General features: G+C 30.8%; 1 protein-coding gene across 3 annotated transcripts in view; it reads left to right on the top strand.

Annotated features, from left to right (window-relative positions):
- Nucleotides 1-10,089, top strand: part of LOC129983831 (SR-related and CTD-associated factor 4-like) — a 37,039-nt gene extending 26,950 nt beyond the window's left edge. For all 3 annotated transcript variants that reach the window (XM_056093487.1, XM_056093486.1, XM_056093485.1), the window contains 2 exons: nucleotides 1,046-1,231; nucleotides 5,464-10,089. In XM_056093487.1, coding sequence (XP_055949462.1) covers nucleotides 1,046-1,231; nucleotides 5,464-7,919 — 2,642 coding nt within the window. In that variant the 3' untranslated portion in view covers nucleotides 7,920-10,089. The remainder of the gene's footprint in view (nucleotides 1-1,045; nucleotides 1,232-5,463) is intronic.
- The last annotated feature ends 8,076 nt before the right edge of the window (nucleotides 10,090-18,165 follow it).

The raw sequence follows: 18,165 nt of genomic DNA, 5'->3' as shown, positions 1-18,165 counted from the left end.
TTTAATAAAAAATGTTTTGTAAATTTTTCTCAAGATATACCTGAGAAAAGAATTGACTTGAATGCTTAAAACACCACCAAAACCTACTGTTTCTCACCTCCTAAGGTCTTGGGATTTAAAAAAACAACAACCCACATATTTGATATTTCATTCTATTAATGATACACTTTGAGTGTCAGCCATTTTTGCATTTAATCTGCTGTTGTGGATCAAGCAGGTTGCTACTGATGTTGTATTGAACTTCAGCTAGTAAATTACTGGGCTAGGTGTTATCCTTGTCATCTCATTATCATTTAAAATTATAAGTTCAGTCTTGAATGACCCTTATATAATTTTAAAACTGGCTTTAATCTAAATTTATTTTTTATTGCTAGAATAATAAAGTGAAGATGTTCATCAAATTAATTTGGATTTCAAATAGTGAGTCATAATGCTTAAAAAATAAAATGCTTTGTAAATTTGTTTTTCTTCTTCTGTTTATTAGAAATTGATCTTAAAAAAATAAATCAGAAAATTTGGATTTAAAATTCTATTGTGTTGACTAATTTATTTTGTTAATGATTATTTTGACTCAAACTAGATTTTGAGTACATTTTTTTAAACATACAATAAATAAATAAATAAATATTTTTTGCTTTTTTTAAAAATTCATTTGCTACTCTTGTTTGAGATCAAAATGGTGCCCACAGAATAATTGCAAACTATTTGTATTTGAAATAATATTTGGTTAAAATGCCATTGCTTTGTTGAAATTAATTGTGAATTTATGTAGAGCAATAATGTTAGGTAAATATGTATTTCTAGGGCAAAAATAATGCTTTTTGATAACTAACATCTTTCACAAAATTGGATAAAGGTAAAATTGCAGTCTTTGTCTTGATAATTTTCAACAGTAAATTGCTTTATCTCCTTTTTTAAACTTTTGTGATATTTCATTGGATATTTTTAAAAATAAAGTGTTCATTAGTGAATATCATACACTGCTATTCTTTAAATCAGTCTTATCAATTTCCATTTTCTAATATATATTTTCAAATTAATTTAGCTTTAAGGCAGGGTGATGATAAGTCCTCTTATGGAATGCAAAAATCTACACCTCCAGAGACCACAACATACAATGCAATACAAGCTCCTCCCATGGTCCCTCCTCCTATCATTCCATCAACATCTGTGAATTTACCTATGTTGCTACCTCATCCTATGCAACCACAGTTTGGACTCCACTTGCCAGGTAAGATAATAAAATAATAGTGAACAAAATAGATATTGCTATTTTACATGATTAATTTCCAAGAATTAAAGGGAGATTGCTTTTGAATAATTGATGTACATTTGTCAGTAAGATCACCATTTCTTTTCATGGTATGAAGGAAGAAAAAAAAATCACTATATGATAACCATACTATTAATTTCTAAAATGTTCACATATTTTAAATTGCAATTGATGTGCCATTCATTTAATTGCAGTGTCTTGTATACAGGACTACTGCATTTCATTTACATGGATAAACTGGACACATTCCATTGCCCCCCCCCCCCTTTTTTTTTTATCATTTCTAAGAGATCAACATAAATTCCAAAACTAATGAACATTTTTAGCTGGGACCACACATTAATCAGGGTTTCAAATCAAAGTTTCATTATTTTAATTTTTTTTGATTGATTTAAAGGTGTCCTTTTTTGATATTTTTACTGTATTTTAAAATTCTTTTAATTTATATAACAAAGTTTTTGTTTCCCTTCCCCCACTTAAAGTGCAGTGGGACAGCTTTTGCCCCATCTTTTTAAAATAATTTTGTTCTTATCATTTTCCCTCAAAATTTATTTTAATGATTTATGAATATTTGAATGTTTTTATGGTTATTTGAGTGTTTCTTGCACTTAACAGGCATAACAGTTTGCCAAGAAAATACAGATTCTCACTTTTTTGGAATCAAAATTTATCATTCTTGGAAACAATGCAAATATTCATTAAAAGAATTCCCTTTTTTTTTTTTTTTTTTTTTTTTTTTTCCCCTATAGGTTGGGGGAGGGGATGTGCAGATTCCATTGTCGATTCTCATATAAGGAAATTCTTCCCACATTTCTGCTTGTGCTGGGAGACATTTATTTCATCAAAATTTGAATGAGACGTTAGAAGATAAATTTAATGGGGCATAAGTCAAGGTCTAACAAAGAATCCAAGAAACATGCTCATTTTATTGCATATCATTTCTGTGCAGAATTAAATTGAGGGTAGGAGAGTCACACTTACAGACTAAATTTCAGTATTGGTAGAAATTTGATCTATAAGGTTACAAACTCAAGGTAATGCTTTAAGGTTGGATTTCTTTCTTTCTCATCTTTCATTTCATCCGATCAAAAAAGCTTGAAAACATTTTTAGGGATATTTCAATTTTATTTGAAGGTAGTATTTCCTGGGGGAAAAAATTTGTCTGTTTTAGTGGACTCTTGCAGAGTTATGAGAGGACAAAGAATTAAAACTAGAATTGTGCAAGAAAAACAGCTCATTTGTTAGATAGTAATGGTGACTCATGTCTTTATATCTATAATAGCCAGCAAAAAATTTGCCTTTTGATTTCTATCTTGAAAACTTAGGAGAAACTTTTCATAATACAAAATGACTAATTGAGATTTGTTCCATATTAAATTTTAAGTATTAAATTTTATTTCCCATCTTTTAGCTATCTTGTCATGATGCTGCATTGAACATATTACACCTAATAGAGGCTCTGACATTTTTGTAATGCACATGTTTTAATAGCATTGATAAATCTAGTTTTTACTATGTGCTCTATTTGTAAGCATAGAAATTTTTATTCAAAAGATAGAGCATAAATGAATGAAATATATAAAAAAGAAAAAATAAGGTTAAAGAGGGGTGATGAAGAAATGATAGAATAATGTATCAGTTGATTTATTATAGAAGGAAGACTCCCATCAGGCTTCATTTTAATGTTGCAACTTTGCCTGTATTGAGGAAATACATGTGCATGTTCCAGTCTAAATTATCCCTTATTTATAAGCTGTTAGATGAATAGAGATAAATATTTTATTTATTTTTATCTTGTTTTTTTTTAAAGCAGGAACTGTTATTAGATAAAAGCTCAAAAGAGCATTTGAGCAGTGACATAATCAATGATGTTAATCATATAGGGTTGAGTAAAAAGTTTATTTGCACTGGAATTCATTTAATCTTATTAAATGGTTTTATGATTGCGTAAATTTTTTCCTCCGAAGTTTAGAAAAGCCTGTGCAAATTATGTTGGTTATTTCCCAAAAAGAAATTACTTTTAGCAGACCTTTTATTGAAATGCATCTCCTTGATTAATTCAGTTGTTAGAGGGTAAGAGGTTACATTTAAGAGGCAATTGAAGCCACCATTTTTTATAACTAATGTTTTGATAAATACTTTGTTTAAAGAGTCCTGTGCTTTGAAAATTCATCTATATCAAAATTTTTTCGAATTGCCATCTCATGCAAATAATTTAGATAAACATATTCCCACTGACATTAGATTATTTTATCATCCATTTAATTATTCTTTCTTCGCTTGGTGTTGTGCACCTTTTTCTGTCTTTATCATTTGGTTTTGAAGTGACTGAGTACCTTCAAAAATTTAGGAAAAAAAACTTTTGAATTAGATTTTCTCCAATTATCTTTTTAACTTCATTGCAATGAATACCTTACTCGGGCAATATTAAAAGTATGTATTGTTTTTTTTACTAAACAATCATTTTTTTTTATTCTTTATATTTTAAAAGTTCATAGAACCAAAAAAAAAAAAAAAAAAAAAAAAAAGAAAGAAAAAAGATCAATTTGAAAGGACCTAATATCAGTTACAAAACATGACATCAGCTTTTGGATTCTTCTAAAATCATAATTTTATTGGCTGTCTAAACATTGATGGTTATTGCCTTCATTTAAATGAATAAAAGCTATGATCAACTTAAACAGGGTGTGCATTTTACTTCTGATTACTTCTCTATAGTTAAAAGAAGTAGTGATAATTTTACATGATTCAAAGAAATAAATTCTTGATTAAATCATCTCTATCCATGTAAATATTAATGCTGTTATGAGTCATTAATTCCAAAAAAAAAAATGCTTTTTTATCAGGAGATTTCCATAATAATAGTCACTACTGTATATGTATATAATATGCTTAGTAAATTTTATAGTTGGACATTTATTCTGTACATTCTGTGTCAAATTTTGATTTTGTGCTGTTAATTTAAAGTATATGAAATATCTATTAAAAATTTAAAAATTTGATACACTTATGGACCTCCAAATATAAAACCAAAGGAAAATGCAATTTGTTAATTCTTTTTGGATCATGAATTAGGAAAAACGTTTCTTCTTTTTAATTCCTGTGGAAGAGAGGTGTGCAGAAATACATACTCTCACAGGATGGGACCTGGTGAGTTCTGACTCTCTATACAGGTTGTAGCATTTTCTTCAATTAGCATAACATTGTATATTTCATAAAGAGATCTTTTGCATAGAAATGAAACAATTTTTATATATGAAACAATATATATAATTTTTTTCAATCATGATTTTTTAAAATATAGTATATTTTATTATGATCAGTAGTGCTTAAACCAACACCAAATTATTGATGCAAAATATAAAAAGATAAGGCAAATGATTATTTACAATTGTTTTAAAATCTTTTATAAAAATTTGCAGATCAGTATAGAGACCGAAATGATGCTATTTATATTTATGGGCAGTGAATTTTTTTTTATAAATCCTGTGCCGAGAAAACTAGGTATCTTCTCATTTTTTAATTGTCTATTTTACCATAAATAAATATGTTACTGCCTTTGGAAAAATCGTGGATCGATTATTCATAAATTTATCCCCGCCCCTTGAAAGGTATGTGCTCTTATAACCATTACTATGCATATGAAACTGCGAGGAATAAAATTTTTACTAGATTAACATTCTATCCCAAGTGGGATTATATATTAATTATAACAGCTGCTTCAAAATGAACATGTTTCTCTTTATATAACGGAGTGTTTTTTTCCCCTCCAAAAATTTGATAATTCACAGACACTTACCCAACTCTAGTTTGACCTCTGAGAAATACTAGGAATAAGTCTTTTGGGGAGGAAAAATAAAGTATTAGTGGTGCCATCTAATAGAAAACATTTTTATCCAAAAGCTTGATTGCTTCAATAGGTATTAAGTGTGTTTATAAGGAGATGTAAGGATTACAGTATTCAGTCCTGAGAAGAATGCAACTAGGTGCACCTATATGCTGTTTGTCATGAAGGGGTTAAAATGTTAGACTTTCAAAAAATTTATAGTAATTTCATTGCACTGTTTCTTGACTTAAAATATAGAAGAGATAATTGTTCATATAATTGTCATAATAAAATGTGCCTTTTGTACTCTAGGATTAATCTTGACTTTTTATTTGATAATCTGAAATATTATTTTATTTCCTAGGTCTGCTGCCTCCTCAAGCTATGGTAATGCAAGTCCCTATGGGCATTCCGCCACCAAATCCTATGTTGATGGTTCAGCAACAATCACAAAATATGTTAGGTAATCAAACCTTACCAATAGTTGGAGGTGTTCCACCAATAGTTCCACGCACACTTCCAGCTATCCCGAGTACTTTATCAAATATGACGAATACAACCGTGGATTCAGCCAATGCTTCATCGAGTGGAGATGCAACACCTACAGAAGAAGATGGAACTAATGTGTCATCACCTAATGTAATTCAAAATTCTGTTCCTAGTTCAGTGTCTTCTACTTCAACCATTTCAACTCAAGCTGGAATTCCAGCTACTCAGTACAATCCTATGATGAATCTTCCAAACTCTAACAGACTTTCTGTTCCACCACCAGTATCAACTACTGGAACTCCAATACCATACCCACCTCCTCAAAATGTTGGTTTTAATTTTCCACCTCCCGGAATGCGGCCACCAGGTATGGCACACAATTCCCAGTTTCCTTGGATGCAGAAACCACCTGGTTCTCCTTTTACTGAGTCAGATTCCAATCAGTCAAGGAATGTACCTGGTGTGCCACCTCACATGTTCAACAACAGGCCCCCTTTCCATGAAGTACCTTCATCTCTCCCTCAGAATTCACCGATGAAAGATGGTCATAGTAATAGAGATATGGAAAGAAGGCCAGGTGATATGGATCCTGGTAATAGGTCCCCTATGCATTCTGATAAAATGTCCCAAGAGATGGTTATAAGTACAGACGATGAATCTTCCATGGATCGAGATTATTCTCATGGGGAGATGAAGGGAGGACCTAGATTTCAAGGTGTAACAGAATTTCCCAGAATGCCTGTGAATATGCATCGTATGAGAAACCCAATGGTTCCAATGCAAGGTGGCCGATTTCCACCTGGTATGCCTCCATTTCCACCTCGTATACCAGGTCCTAGGGGACCTGGAATGCATCCTGGGCACAGAATGGAAATGGACTTTCCTGGACCTCGTGGACCAAGAATGCCTGGTCTTATCCATGGACCACGTAGAATGGATGGCCCACATCATCCAAATGATGGAAGAGACTGGTACCCGCGTGATTTTGATGGACCTCCATTTGAAAGGGACAGACATTTTTTCAATGACAGAAATAGGGACTCTTGGACAACTCCTGAACAAATAGAAAGAGATTCAAGACATATGCCTCGAAATCATGAGCGACATGATGAAAGAATGCGTGATATGGAAAATCGTGATGGGCCTAATTCTTATGGTCCTCCTGATCAGGTTGAAGATATTTTTGAATCTAGAGGGCGACCAAGACCTGGTAGAAAATCTAAACCTGATGACATGATGGAAGATATGTTCAAGGTACAATTTTATCAACGAGACAAAAATCCAGCATATCAGAGCCATCTTAACAAACAGTTGGATCGTAGAAGAAAAGATGATATGACCAATAGATCTTCATATAAAAATGATGATGTAAATAAAAGTACAGACCTGTCAAATATTGATGTAAATAATAGAACAGTTGGTGATAAAATGGCACGCAGTGATAATTCAGTTGATCAGGATTCTTCAGGACCTAGAAAAGACAGAGAATCACGAAAAAGGTCCCGTTGGGGTCGCACCCTTTCAGAAGAAAGAGAATTTCAACAGCAAAAACGAAATGAAATTGAAATGAAGTTCCAGAGTTATGAACAGTCTGCTCAGGCAGCTCAATTACTTCAACCGAATTCCCAAGAATCTTCTGAAAATACGGTTGAAATAGCTGATTGCAGCACAACAGATCCCACAAATACTCAGCAAAACGTTGATGATGTTTCAGTTTCTGTGTCAAGTTCTCAGAGTTTAAATTCTGAGAAACATGAATCGGAAGATTCTGCTTCTGAACTGCAAACAAATGATTCAGCTTTAAATTCTGATTTAAGAAATCCATCTCTTGAGTCTGATACTGTACATTCTATTAATACTCCAGAAGATACTGCTGAAAGTTTTGCTCCTAACTCAGTCTTTGACGCAACTGATTCTCAACCAAGTTCAGATTCATTTGTGATTAATTCTTCCAAACCATTCTTAGCAAATACTGATTCAGAATCATCTGGTACTAATCATGTTTCTGAATCGTTTAATGGCAGTATGGTGACTGATTGTAAATCTGCTTCATTGGATACTGATTCTAGTATCTCTAACTCGGTTTCAGAGCAAACAGATTTGTACAGGCTTCCTGTGTCTCTTACAAAAGAAACTGATCGATCATCCATTGCGGAACTGGTGTCAAATCCCAGTTTTGCGAATAGTGAGGAAAATTTTGCTCTAAAGAATGAGCCTACTAATCATATTGGTCTGAACTCTGAAGCTTCTTTAAATGATACTATTATAAGTGAAGATATTTCAGAAAATTCTAGTACAAATAAATCGCCTCTTTTGTCAACAGATAGTTAACATTATATTTCTATGCAATTCGGACAACTTGTGCTACAAATTGTATACTGTTTCGGATTGACTAATTAATTGCTTCTGTGTGCATTTTTTTTAAAATTCATCTGCCGATAAGGAGGAACTTGTTTGGTTGACCATTTGTTAAATATGACTCAGATTTGTACAAAATGTGTTCTAGATATAAATTATCTATTATATATTTTCACCTGATTTTATTTTACGTCAAATAAATTAAGATTATTGTTAAGTTTTAATGATGCCATTTTATTTTTTCCTCGAAGAAAAAAAACAACAAGACATACTCCTATTCTCTTTTCTGTTGTAAAAAATAGAAAGAAAAAAAATTAGTTTTTTTTTTAAGTTTATTTTTATTAGTTCTTTCTTTTTATAATGCATACAGAGCAAGAATTTAGAAAACATCGTTTAAAGAATGGTAAGTGAAATAGCAACCATTGGAAATAGCAACGAATTTTGAAGAGGCATGGACTAACCCTTTGGATTTCTTCCTGTAAACTTGCATTCAAATTGGTGCAAGTTGTCAGGTATTTGTTTTCTATTTTTCTCTTGTATATGGATGACTAATGCCACAGTCTTTTCCAACAAGAGTTGCTTAACTTTCATTGTGATTGGATATCTGAAATAATGGGACAGAAACTGCTTCATGTGAAAGAATTCATTCTACTTTTCAAGCTATTGCACATAAATTAATTTACCCATATTTTTTACGACAGATCACGATAGAGAAATTTAGTTACAAGTTGTGAAGAATCTAAAATATTCATTGCTGCAATTATTGCAGTTACTTGCCAAGATTTCATCCCAAACTGGTACTCTTTTTCAGAAATTTACTGGACCTTTGAATATTGTCTTTGAATCTTTAAAAAAACTTCTTGTGGTGAATAAAATACTTGTTTATGAAAATAATGCTTTACCTAAATTGTAACTTTATTTTTATTTTTTCCCTGATGCAAGATTTGATTAATGTATTGTAATTGAATTTTTTATACAATTAGCCTGTTAGATGTACTTTAAATAATATACATATATAGCTTCATTATATTAAAAATGTATTTACTTCATTTTTGTCTGATAACATATTTTTAGGCCTTTTTTTTTTCCCTGATTCCTCCCTTATAATAAATATGAAGGGACATATTTCCTTCTTAATTTTTTTTTTTCCTGTGTGTAATTTTTACCACCCACCCCCTTCTTAGATTGATTTAAGCTTTCACTTCCCATTTTGGATTCTGTTGAAGGAGCTTAATTTTGCTAGTTATGATTAATAATTGATTATTTGTATGTATAATAAATGCATATTTATTTTAACACATTAGCCTTTTATGTTCTATGAAATAAGTTTGTTTTTATATATAGCTTTAGCTATTTCTTGTCGCACTTCAGCTTTTCCATAAATTTTGGATTGGATGTCTAAATTATTGTCTTTGTAAATTATTTATTAGGTTTTTCTTTAAAGAAAATCATCTGAAGTAGATGTTTGTAATTTGTTATGCAACCTTAATATTTTATATATGTTATACATATTATATAGTGTATAGACAGACTTATGTTAGAAGTAAAACATAGAAAATGAATTAAATTATTGCTGAAATGTAAAGAAATGACTGAAAATACGTATTAGCTCTTTTTGAATTTAACTTTCTTTAGACTATGAAATATTTTTGTAATTAAGTTATTGAGCAATCTGTAGAGTATTTATTATTTTAGTCTAAAAGATTGTGGCATTAGAAAGTTTCATGTTAATGGAAGGGATGTAGCTCCGAAAGATCTTGCAGTTAACATATTATTCGAGCAATAAAATGAAAAAATATGTAATTAAAAAAGATGCCTGTGTTTTTATGTAAGTATACTTTTCATCCCAAACTTATTGCAACATTTAAATAGTGATAAGAGATAGAAGTGATTCACCTCCGAGTTATATCTTTCGGAACTGCAGTCTTCTTATTTTTTTGTCTCTGCTATTTTGTATAATTTGTTCAAATTATTTACTTGTCAGTTTTATTGATAAAGCTAATGTAACTTCTATGTGATTAAACTGTAGTTTGATTTGTCAATTTCATTCATGTCAAAAATCAAGGATCTTATTTACAAAGTTCTGAAAGGAACTGTTTCTTTTAAGGCATCCCTCTTTTGTATTAGGGCCAAAAAAAAAGAATACAGCAATCATTTTGTTTAATAGAATGGAAATTTGCAAATAGATAAACTTGGTAGGAACTATCAGTTCCAATCCTGCTCCCCTATCCCTTTTAAAACAATCAAGTAATTTTTAAGTCTTAATTTTCTTGCAGAGAATGCATTTATGTATTTTTTGGCTTGGTCCTTTCAAATAAAAGCAATATGTTAAGCATTTATATATCTCCACTTCATTAACATAAGACTAACGGCTTATATCAGAGTGTATGGAATAATTATAATGTATAGAATATATTTGCAAATGGTTTTATTTTAAAACTAACAAAAAATTTGGTACCTCGGAGCACATACAAATCATTCTTTGTTAAAGAGGGTCATCATTTTGCTTCACTTTTATTAGTGAGATGTATTTCTTTTATAGTGGCAGCAGACCAAAGTGAGCAAAACCTACTCTTGTAAATCAGCATTAAGTTAATGAATAAAGGATAACAAAAGTTTTGAGGCATAAAATAAGTTAATTTAAAACCCATATATAGTGGGAAATAATGCTACTATGCAGTTTATGGATTATTAAGTTTACACATGCCATAAAATAACTCAACTACATATTTATTTTATTATAAATTTTATTATTTTTATTTGAAAGTACATTTAGTTAAAATTTAAAATAATCAAGTGAGAGGTTATTAAATATCAAGGAAATGAGTTGCATATAAAAATGGAGTGGAATAAGTAACTATTCTAATAATTTGAGGATAATAAATATCTTTAATTCTTGCATCGGATTATTCGTTAATATGAGCAAAACATCAAATTGCCTAAACAGTGAGTAGTTTCTATCAGAATCATGAAATGATAGAAAATAAATATAAAATATATTGTATAAATTAAATATGTAATTTTGCACTTGGTTTAGCCGGTTCAAAATAAAGTTTATTGACAATATAGCAGATTTTCAGAACTACAAGCAAGAAAGATTAATTACTCAGTTTTATAATTATAAAAAGGGTTATCTGTATTTTTCAACATTAAAAGATAAAATGCATCATTAAATTTCAAGTCAATATATATATTTGCTAATTCTTATGCATAAATAAATTAATGAGACACTTGTGCTATAAAATAAAAAACTAGCACTTTTTTCCTTTCCATTCAAAACGGCTGTTGATAGCGTTATGAATAGTATCAGAAAAACCGAGCTTAACTCAGCAGTGTTTTTTTTCTTTCCAGAGAATATATTTAACTACAAATCGCATACCGATTACATATGAGTATTTTTCAATTTTACCTGCATATGAACCAGTCATTCAAATATAAAAAAAAAATCATGAATGCACTATTTAACATGTTATTCGAAGCAATCTGCTATATTACAGTTTATCAATCATTATTTATATTTTTGAACCTACATTCAGTTTTACTATGGAGTGATCGGATACGAGAGGGCGCTACATGACGTCAGCATGAGAGCAGATAGAAAAAAGATCTAATGATTAGTTATAAATTTTGTGTGTTTAAAATCGTGCTTTTTCAGGAAAGACGCCTATATAGATAATAAATAAATTAATTTTGAATATAAATGCATAAAGTAAAAAGCGGGACTCGAACCCGAGAAAACCCGCAACACACTCTTCGAAGTACAATATAGTAGTCAGAATAACATGGCTGAGGCGTAAGTTAAATAAACTTATTCTAATAGTTGTAAAAAAAAAAAAAATGTCTTTCCTGAAAATTCGATTTTACACATACACACACAACAAACAAAAATCTTATACAGATAAACTTACAAAGCAAAACCTTAGAAACAGCTCCAACTATTTGGATCAAATTTTATGAGATACACGAAACAAATATATATATACAAGAATTGCTTGCTCATTTAAAGATATAAGATTACTTTCTGTTTAACAAAATTCAGTTAGGAAGGGACTGTTATGTAAATCACTTCAATAAAACTACTACACACTTACTTTCTTTTTAATTCTCTAAGTTTTTCAGCTACATATAAAATGTTTATGTTTGCACAGGATAATAAGAAAGGAACAGTGAATTCCATTTTTGTCCAATCGAGTTATACTTTTTCCTGTCAAAATGCATAATGGCAATTTTATTTATTTAGATTAAAATGGCTATCCAAAACGGGCTCTTAAGTTTGCATCCGGATAAGAGTGGGTGGAGGGTTGATATTTTAATATCGATTTTTCACGTCTAAGTAAAAAGTTATTAACCATTTGCCTATTCACCTTAATACTTACCTTGTTTAATGCTCTGAAAAATAAAAATATGTATTTGTTTTAATTTGAATTTCAAAAAAAAAAATAAATCGTCAAAGTGATGCACCGTCTTGAATGGTGAGTGAGAGGCACCATCCCAGTGCAACGGGTTAAAATGTAAAAAGCAATAGGTATTAAAAAGACCTGTATAACTAATAAAATTGAATGATAGCACGTAATATACATTTGCTTTTCATCTGTTTAAACTAATTTGAAAAAATGACAATTTCAAACCAATATAAAAAAAAAGGGCATTCGAAAAGTTTATTATTATTATTTCGCAGTCAGAATTTGAGAAAGGGGAGAGAAATCATGTTCTGAAATGTTGCTATATCAAATAATTTAAAAAAAACTTTTTTTTTAAAGTTAAAAATTTAATTTGAACAAGTAAGAGAAAAATCTTTCTCTGTACCTATTGGTTGTCGGGAAACATTTAACAAATAGGGCTCGCAAGCATAACTTTTTTCGGCAAGTAAATTCAGATGTGATCATTAAGACGAAACAATCCATTTCAAATTTAATTTTTGAAAATCGACCATTATTATACCATTTGAAATCCGGAGCGGGGGATCGAACTGAGTACAATTTAAAAACTTACCGATTACTTTCTCGTACACGAAGTATAGAGAAAGTATTGTAATCGTCATAAAATTCGTGCTCGAGATTTCGACGAATCGCCTCTTTTAGACTTCTCTGAATTCGAAAAACGCTTTGAGCTAGACGGATGAAATTTGGTATACTATCTTAAAATAAAATGTGTAGATTTCTACCAAATTTTGAACCAGACCCATTCAGAAGGAAGTCCGTCTGTCCAGTTCGAATATACAGTGGCACCCAAAATTGAGTATACACTATACTCTCCTCTTCAATTTTATTCTTTTTGATCTTAACATTCCTTTATGGCTAATATTTATAAGAACGACAAAATATACATTAACAAAAGTATTAGGCGGAGGAATCAATAATATTTTTATTACAGTAATTTTTATGTCAAAAGTCACAAAATTGAGTATACACCTTATAAAATATGCGACTTGACTACCACTATTTATTTTCAAATGAATTAGTAAAATAGTTTGTTACTTTAATTGGCAATCATATTGAGCTCCAGAAATGAAACAAATGTTGAAATTCGGAAACTTGTTATTGGATTGTCTGAAGATGATAAATCTCTACGAGAAATTGCAAGGGAAATTCAACGCAGTCACGGATGCGTTCAAAAAATTATTCGGAAATATAAAATGTATGGACAAATTGCTAATAAACCTGGAAGAGGAAGAAAAGAAATCCACAATGCCACGAGTTTTCAATATTTGTATCTATGACGTCAACCTAATTATTGGTAGCTGGTTATATGATATGACTATCTTATGAAAGGAAGTAAAAATATATTTATAAGTAGCACTTGACTGAATTCCAATACACATGAATATAAACTCATTTTTTGAAAACATTTATAATATCATTTGTATAAAAAAATACTTTTACGCAAAATAATGTAATTTTGAATAAAATTATAATCATGCTATTCAAAATCCTTTTATCATATGCATTATTTTTAGCTCAAATATTAATATTATTTATACCAAGCAACTTTTAAATCTTCTAACTTTTTAGAAAAATTGCAAACAATGCCAACCGATTTTATCGAGAGAATTTAATTATTTTCTATCGATTCGATTATTTCCTGAACTCAATTCAATTATTGCAACTCTTTACTGATTAGTTCTCGGCTTTTTTTATAATTTCCGAGACAGGGCAAGAAATGCTCTTGAACCAACGTCGGCAATTGAATCCAAACTGAATTATCGATAAGAGTCTCAATTATTCTGGGCTTTCTATTTTTGTCGTTGAATTGGTCATCCAAATGGACGTTGAGCTGTGACTTAATGCGCCTTCCTATTTGCACAAAATAACTAGATTTAGCACTTTGTGTACATTAGAAGAGCTTGAACTGATACCATTGCCATCTTCTGATTTGGATTCATTTCAAAGTCTTTGAAGTTATCGATGCCATAATATATGAAGAATGACTCGAGAGTATTTTTAAAGAATCAGCTGGAATGGTCTCACTGAAACTTTCTGGCAATGAATGTCCTTACCTTAGCATATAAATTGTGGACCTTGGGCAAGTTCGTGAACACCAAGGATTCTCCGAATATATCACCTACGAAATGTGAGATCAGGATAGGGCAAATGAAATATACTTCGCGGCACCTGCGACGCGCAGCATCGCTATCCGCTATGGGCATAACTTGGAGAACAGATTGACGTGGTTTAATCATGAGTAAAACAAGTCTAGAAGTAAGATAGGGATAGGGTGGGATGTTACAATGTAAGCGGAGCTCTCCCCCCTTCCTCCTATCTTCTTCTGACCTTCACCTAAAGTGACAAAGTTGTGTTTCATATTATAAATATAGGATCTGAATATGCACTTTAGTATCCACCATTTCGACTGTTTCAAAATAAAATGATACAAATCTACAATTTTCAAGTCATTGACAAATTTTATTTGTATAAATCGAAGTATTTTTGACTCATCGCGTTTGAATATGCAGATCTGTAGCCAAACAACTCAAAGAAGGATACGATACATATCTACAATTCAGATTACAAAGCTGCGTGCCAATGTTATTCATCTAAACCTTTACGTTGTTTTAGTTAATCGTTCTTACTTTTAATCGGGGAGATAGACAAACAGACAGACTTTCTGTGGATGGATTTCGCCTAATGTTTTACAGAAATCTACAAATTTGGTGTAAAGACCACACACATTTCATCCATCTGGTTTATAGCATTCTTGAGTTATGATTTCAGAGACGGTTATAGTTCCAAATATAAAGGATGTCCCAAAATGAGCGCAAGGTTTGAATTTGGCACCATTCGTGCAGTAAAGTGATGGCAACCTTATCAAAAATGCCATTTGACAGCTGATAGTTTAGGGTTAGTAAAAATGAAGCGTTACACGATAGAACAACTTGTTTTCATTGTTGAACAATATTTAAAAAATAATGAAAGTCTGGCGGTCACAGTTTGAAAATTTGAGAATTGTCCTTTTGGATCGCGTGATTTAATACCATTGGATCTCTTTTTATGGGGTTATTTGAAGTTAAAGGTCTATGGCAACAAGCCAGGGGTATTACATTAACAAAACTCAGCCACATTTATGTAAAATGAACGCGAAAAATCTCGACAAAAGAGTGAGTATGCAACAAAGCCGTGGAGGCCATTTGCCCTATGTGTTATTCCATACATGACCCTATCCTATGTATTTTACGATTCAATAAAAGTATAACAATTTAAAGAAAAAAAGTGTTTTTTATTTCATTCAAATCTTGCTATCATGTAACGCTCCATTTTTACTAACCCTAAACTGTCAGCTATCAAATGGTTGCCAACACTTTACTTCACAAATGGTGGCAAATTCAAATCTTGCGCTAATTTTGGTACACTCTTTATAATGTAAAGCTTGTACATAAAGCACAAATTTATTTTTCTAAAGTTTTTTAATGGTATGCTATTAATGGAATTTCAAAAAATTGGAATTTATTTATTAATTCGTATGAAATTGTTGAAATGTTTCATACAAGTCATGATCATGATATCAATAAAAATTATCTCAGAATGCATCAACATACTTATGTTTCAAAAAAATATTGAAAAGGCATCAGTTAATATTGCTATATGTTGAACTTTGGAAAGTCTAAAATATGAAGATTTTTCAAAATCAGAGTTTGAATTTTTTGACCCTTTGAACAATATTTTGTTTTTGTATATTTCGTATAAGAAAACATAATGATGTAATGAATATTGAACAATAAATTGAAATCTCGCACTTTATAGAATCATTTCCAATACTTGCTGATGATACTTGAAGTGTCTGACAGAAGTACCAAATCTTGATTACTCTCTTGACGTCAAACCGTTGCGTCTCTATATGAGATCCAGTAAAGGATCATGGGTAATTTTTTTTTTTTCAGAATTTTATTGGCTCGTTTTTTATTTAAGCCCACATAATTAGCGCCTCGAATGACATCATCCAAAATGACGTCCACGCGAAGATGACGCATTGGACACGTAATGAGTGTTTTGTGTCCACGAGTCACTCCGACCGAAATCGATAGTGGAAAGCTGGAAATCACAGTCATCACGAATTTATAACTTCCTCGATTCTCGCGAGTAAACGATGTTGTGGGGAAGTGATTACGACCTAATCAAATCTACTTAAAATTGAAGGCGGCGCGCGTGCAGGTTTACATTTAATCAGGGGCCCTCTCGTCTGCGGACGATTTCCTGCGCCGCCGGCACAAGCCCCGGTAATTAACTGGCATCTCTCAATGCACTGCAAAATTCATGGACTTATTTCCTGCGCTCCATCGAACTCAGACTGAGGGGATGCATTAGGACATCTCCAAGCCGCCTCCCTCATTCATTTTGACTTTGCCCAGATCGGTCCTGGGTTTGTAATTATGACAGAAAGGCCCCCAATGTGATTGGTTCTGGAAAAAGATTTGTTTGCTGTTCTGGAAGAATGTCATTCTTTTCTTTTAAATTAAATTCTGAAATCATGGATGAAATGAAAAGAAATCGTATTATTTATTTTATCTAAAAATATATCTTTTCGTTGTAGATATTAACGTTTTAACAAAACCAGCGGAATTGGTTCCTCCCGAAATTTTTTCGTATATTTCTGAATTAAGGCGTAACCCCCGAGGGCAAAGTCGTGAACGCCACTTGTGCTCACATTTTTATTTTAAGAGTCCCATATATGAGAGTCGTGTACATTATAATAAAGTAAAAAAAAAAGTATTTTGGATTCTTCTCTTTCGATTAAATGAAATCAAAATTTTTGACCATATCTACAACTTTAACAATAAGATTACATACCAAATTTCATTCATTTAAGTTGAGCATTTTTATTTATCTCGCTTACATGTATACGAAAGTACAGACAACAGAGGGTTAATTCCTTGATATATTTGATTCAAATCTTTATAAGAATATATACTCTATACGCTAAATTTGAGTACCAAATTTTATTTATCTATTTTTATAAATATTTAGTTGCTATGTTTCCTTGCACTCGGAAAGCTGTATAGACAGACTTCCTTTGAGTAAATTTCTTTCAAAATTCGAAAGAAATCTAAAAATTTGATTATGTAAAGATCTAAATTTCATACATCCAGCTTAAAGCATTTATGAAAAATTGAGTTTACAAACAGAAAAATAAGTGTATGTAATTCCAAAAAATATGTTTTCGGACCGAAAAGAGTCTAATACATTGATATTTGTCATAATGTCGAAGTTTTTTTTTTTAATGATTACAATCCTTTTTTTTTTTTCTATACTTTGTTCACTTGAAAATAATCACTACCCTGCATATCAATCCAGTTAAATTGCTATGAAAAATATCAAAATAGAGAAAAAAAATTGACAGTGAAAGAATAGACAGATAAAATATCTGCAGTAACAATGAAAACAGTTTGAATTTCAATACAACAATAAAAAATATTTTTATAAAATATATCTAAGAATTGCACAAAAACTAAATTTATCTTGTAGTTCATATAATATATATGTAAATTTGAATCTGAATTGATAGTGTAAAAATCTATTTTAAAAAAAAAAATATTTTCGGAACTAATCAAAGACAAACGCTTAACAAACGATTTAAAAAATAATTACACTTAATTTTAAATTCCTATTTAAAAATATATATACAATCTGCGAAATCTCGTTTCTCCAAAGTTTGCAGTAAGGATTTGTACTGTAGAGTTCCAAAAGACATTTTCCTTTTCTATTACTGTTATAAATATTTAATCCAG

The sequence above is a fragment of the Argiope bruennichi genome, chromosome 9 (assembly GCF_947563725.1).
Source record: "Argiope bruennichi chromosome 9, qqArgBrue1.1, whole genome shotgun sequence".
NCBI lineage: Eukaryota > Metazoa > Arthropoda > Arachnida > Araneae > Araneidae > Argiope > Argiope bruennichi.
The sequence above is the reverse complement of the archived record's forward strand: the minus strand, read 5'-3'. Positions and strand labels throughout refer to the sequence as shown.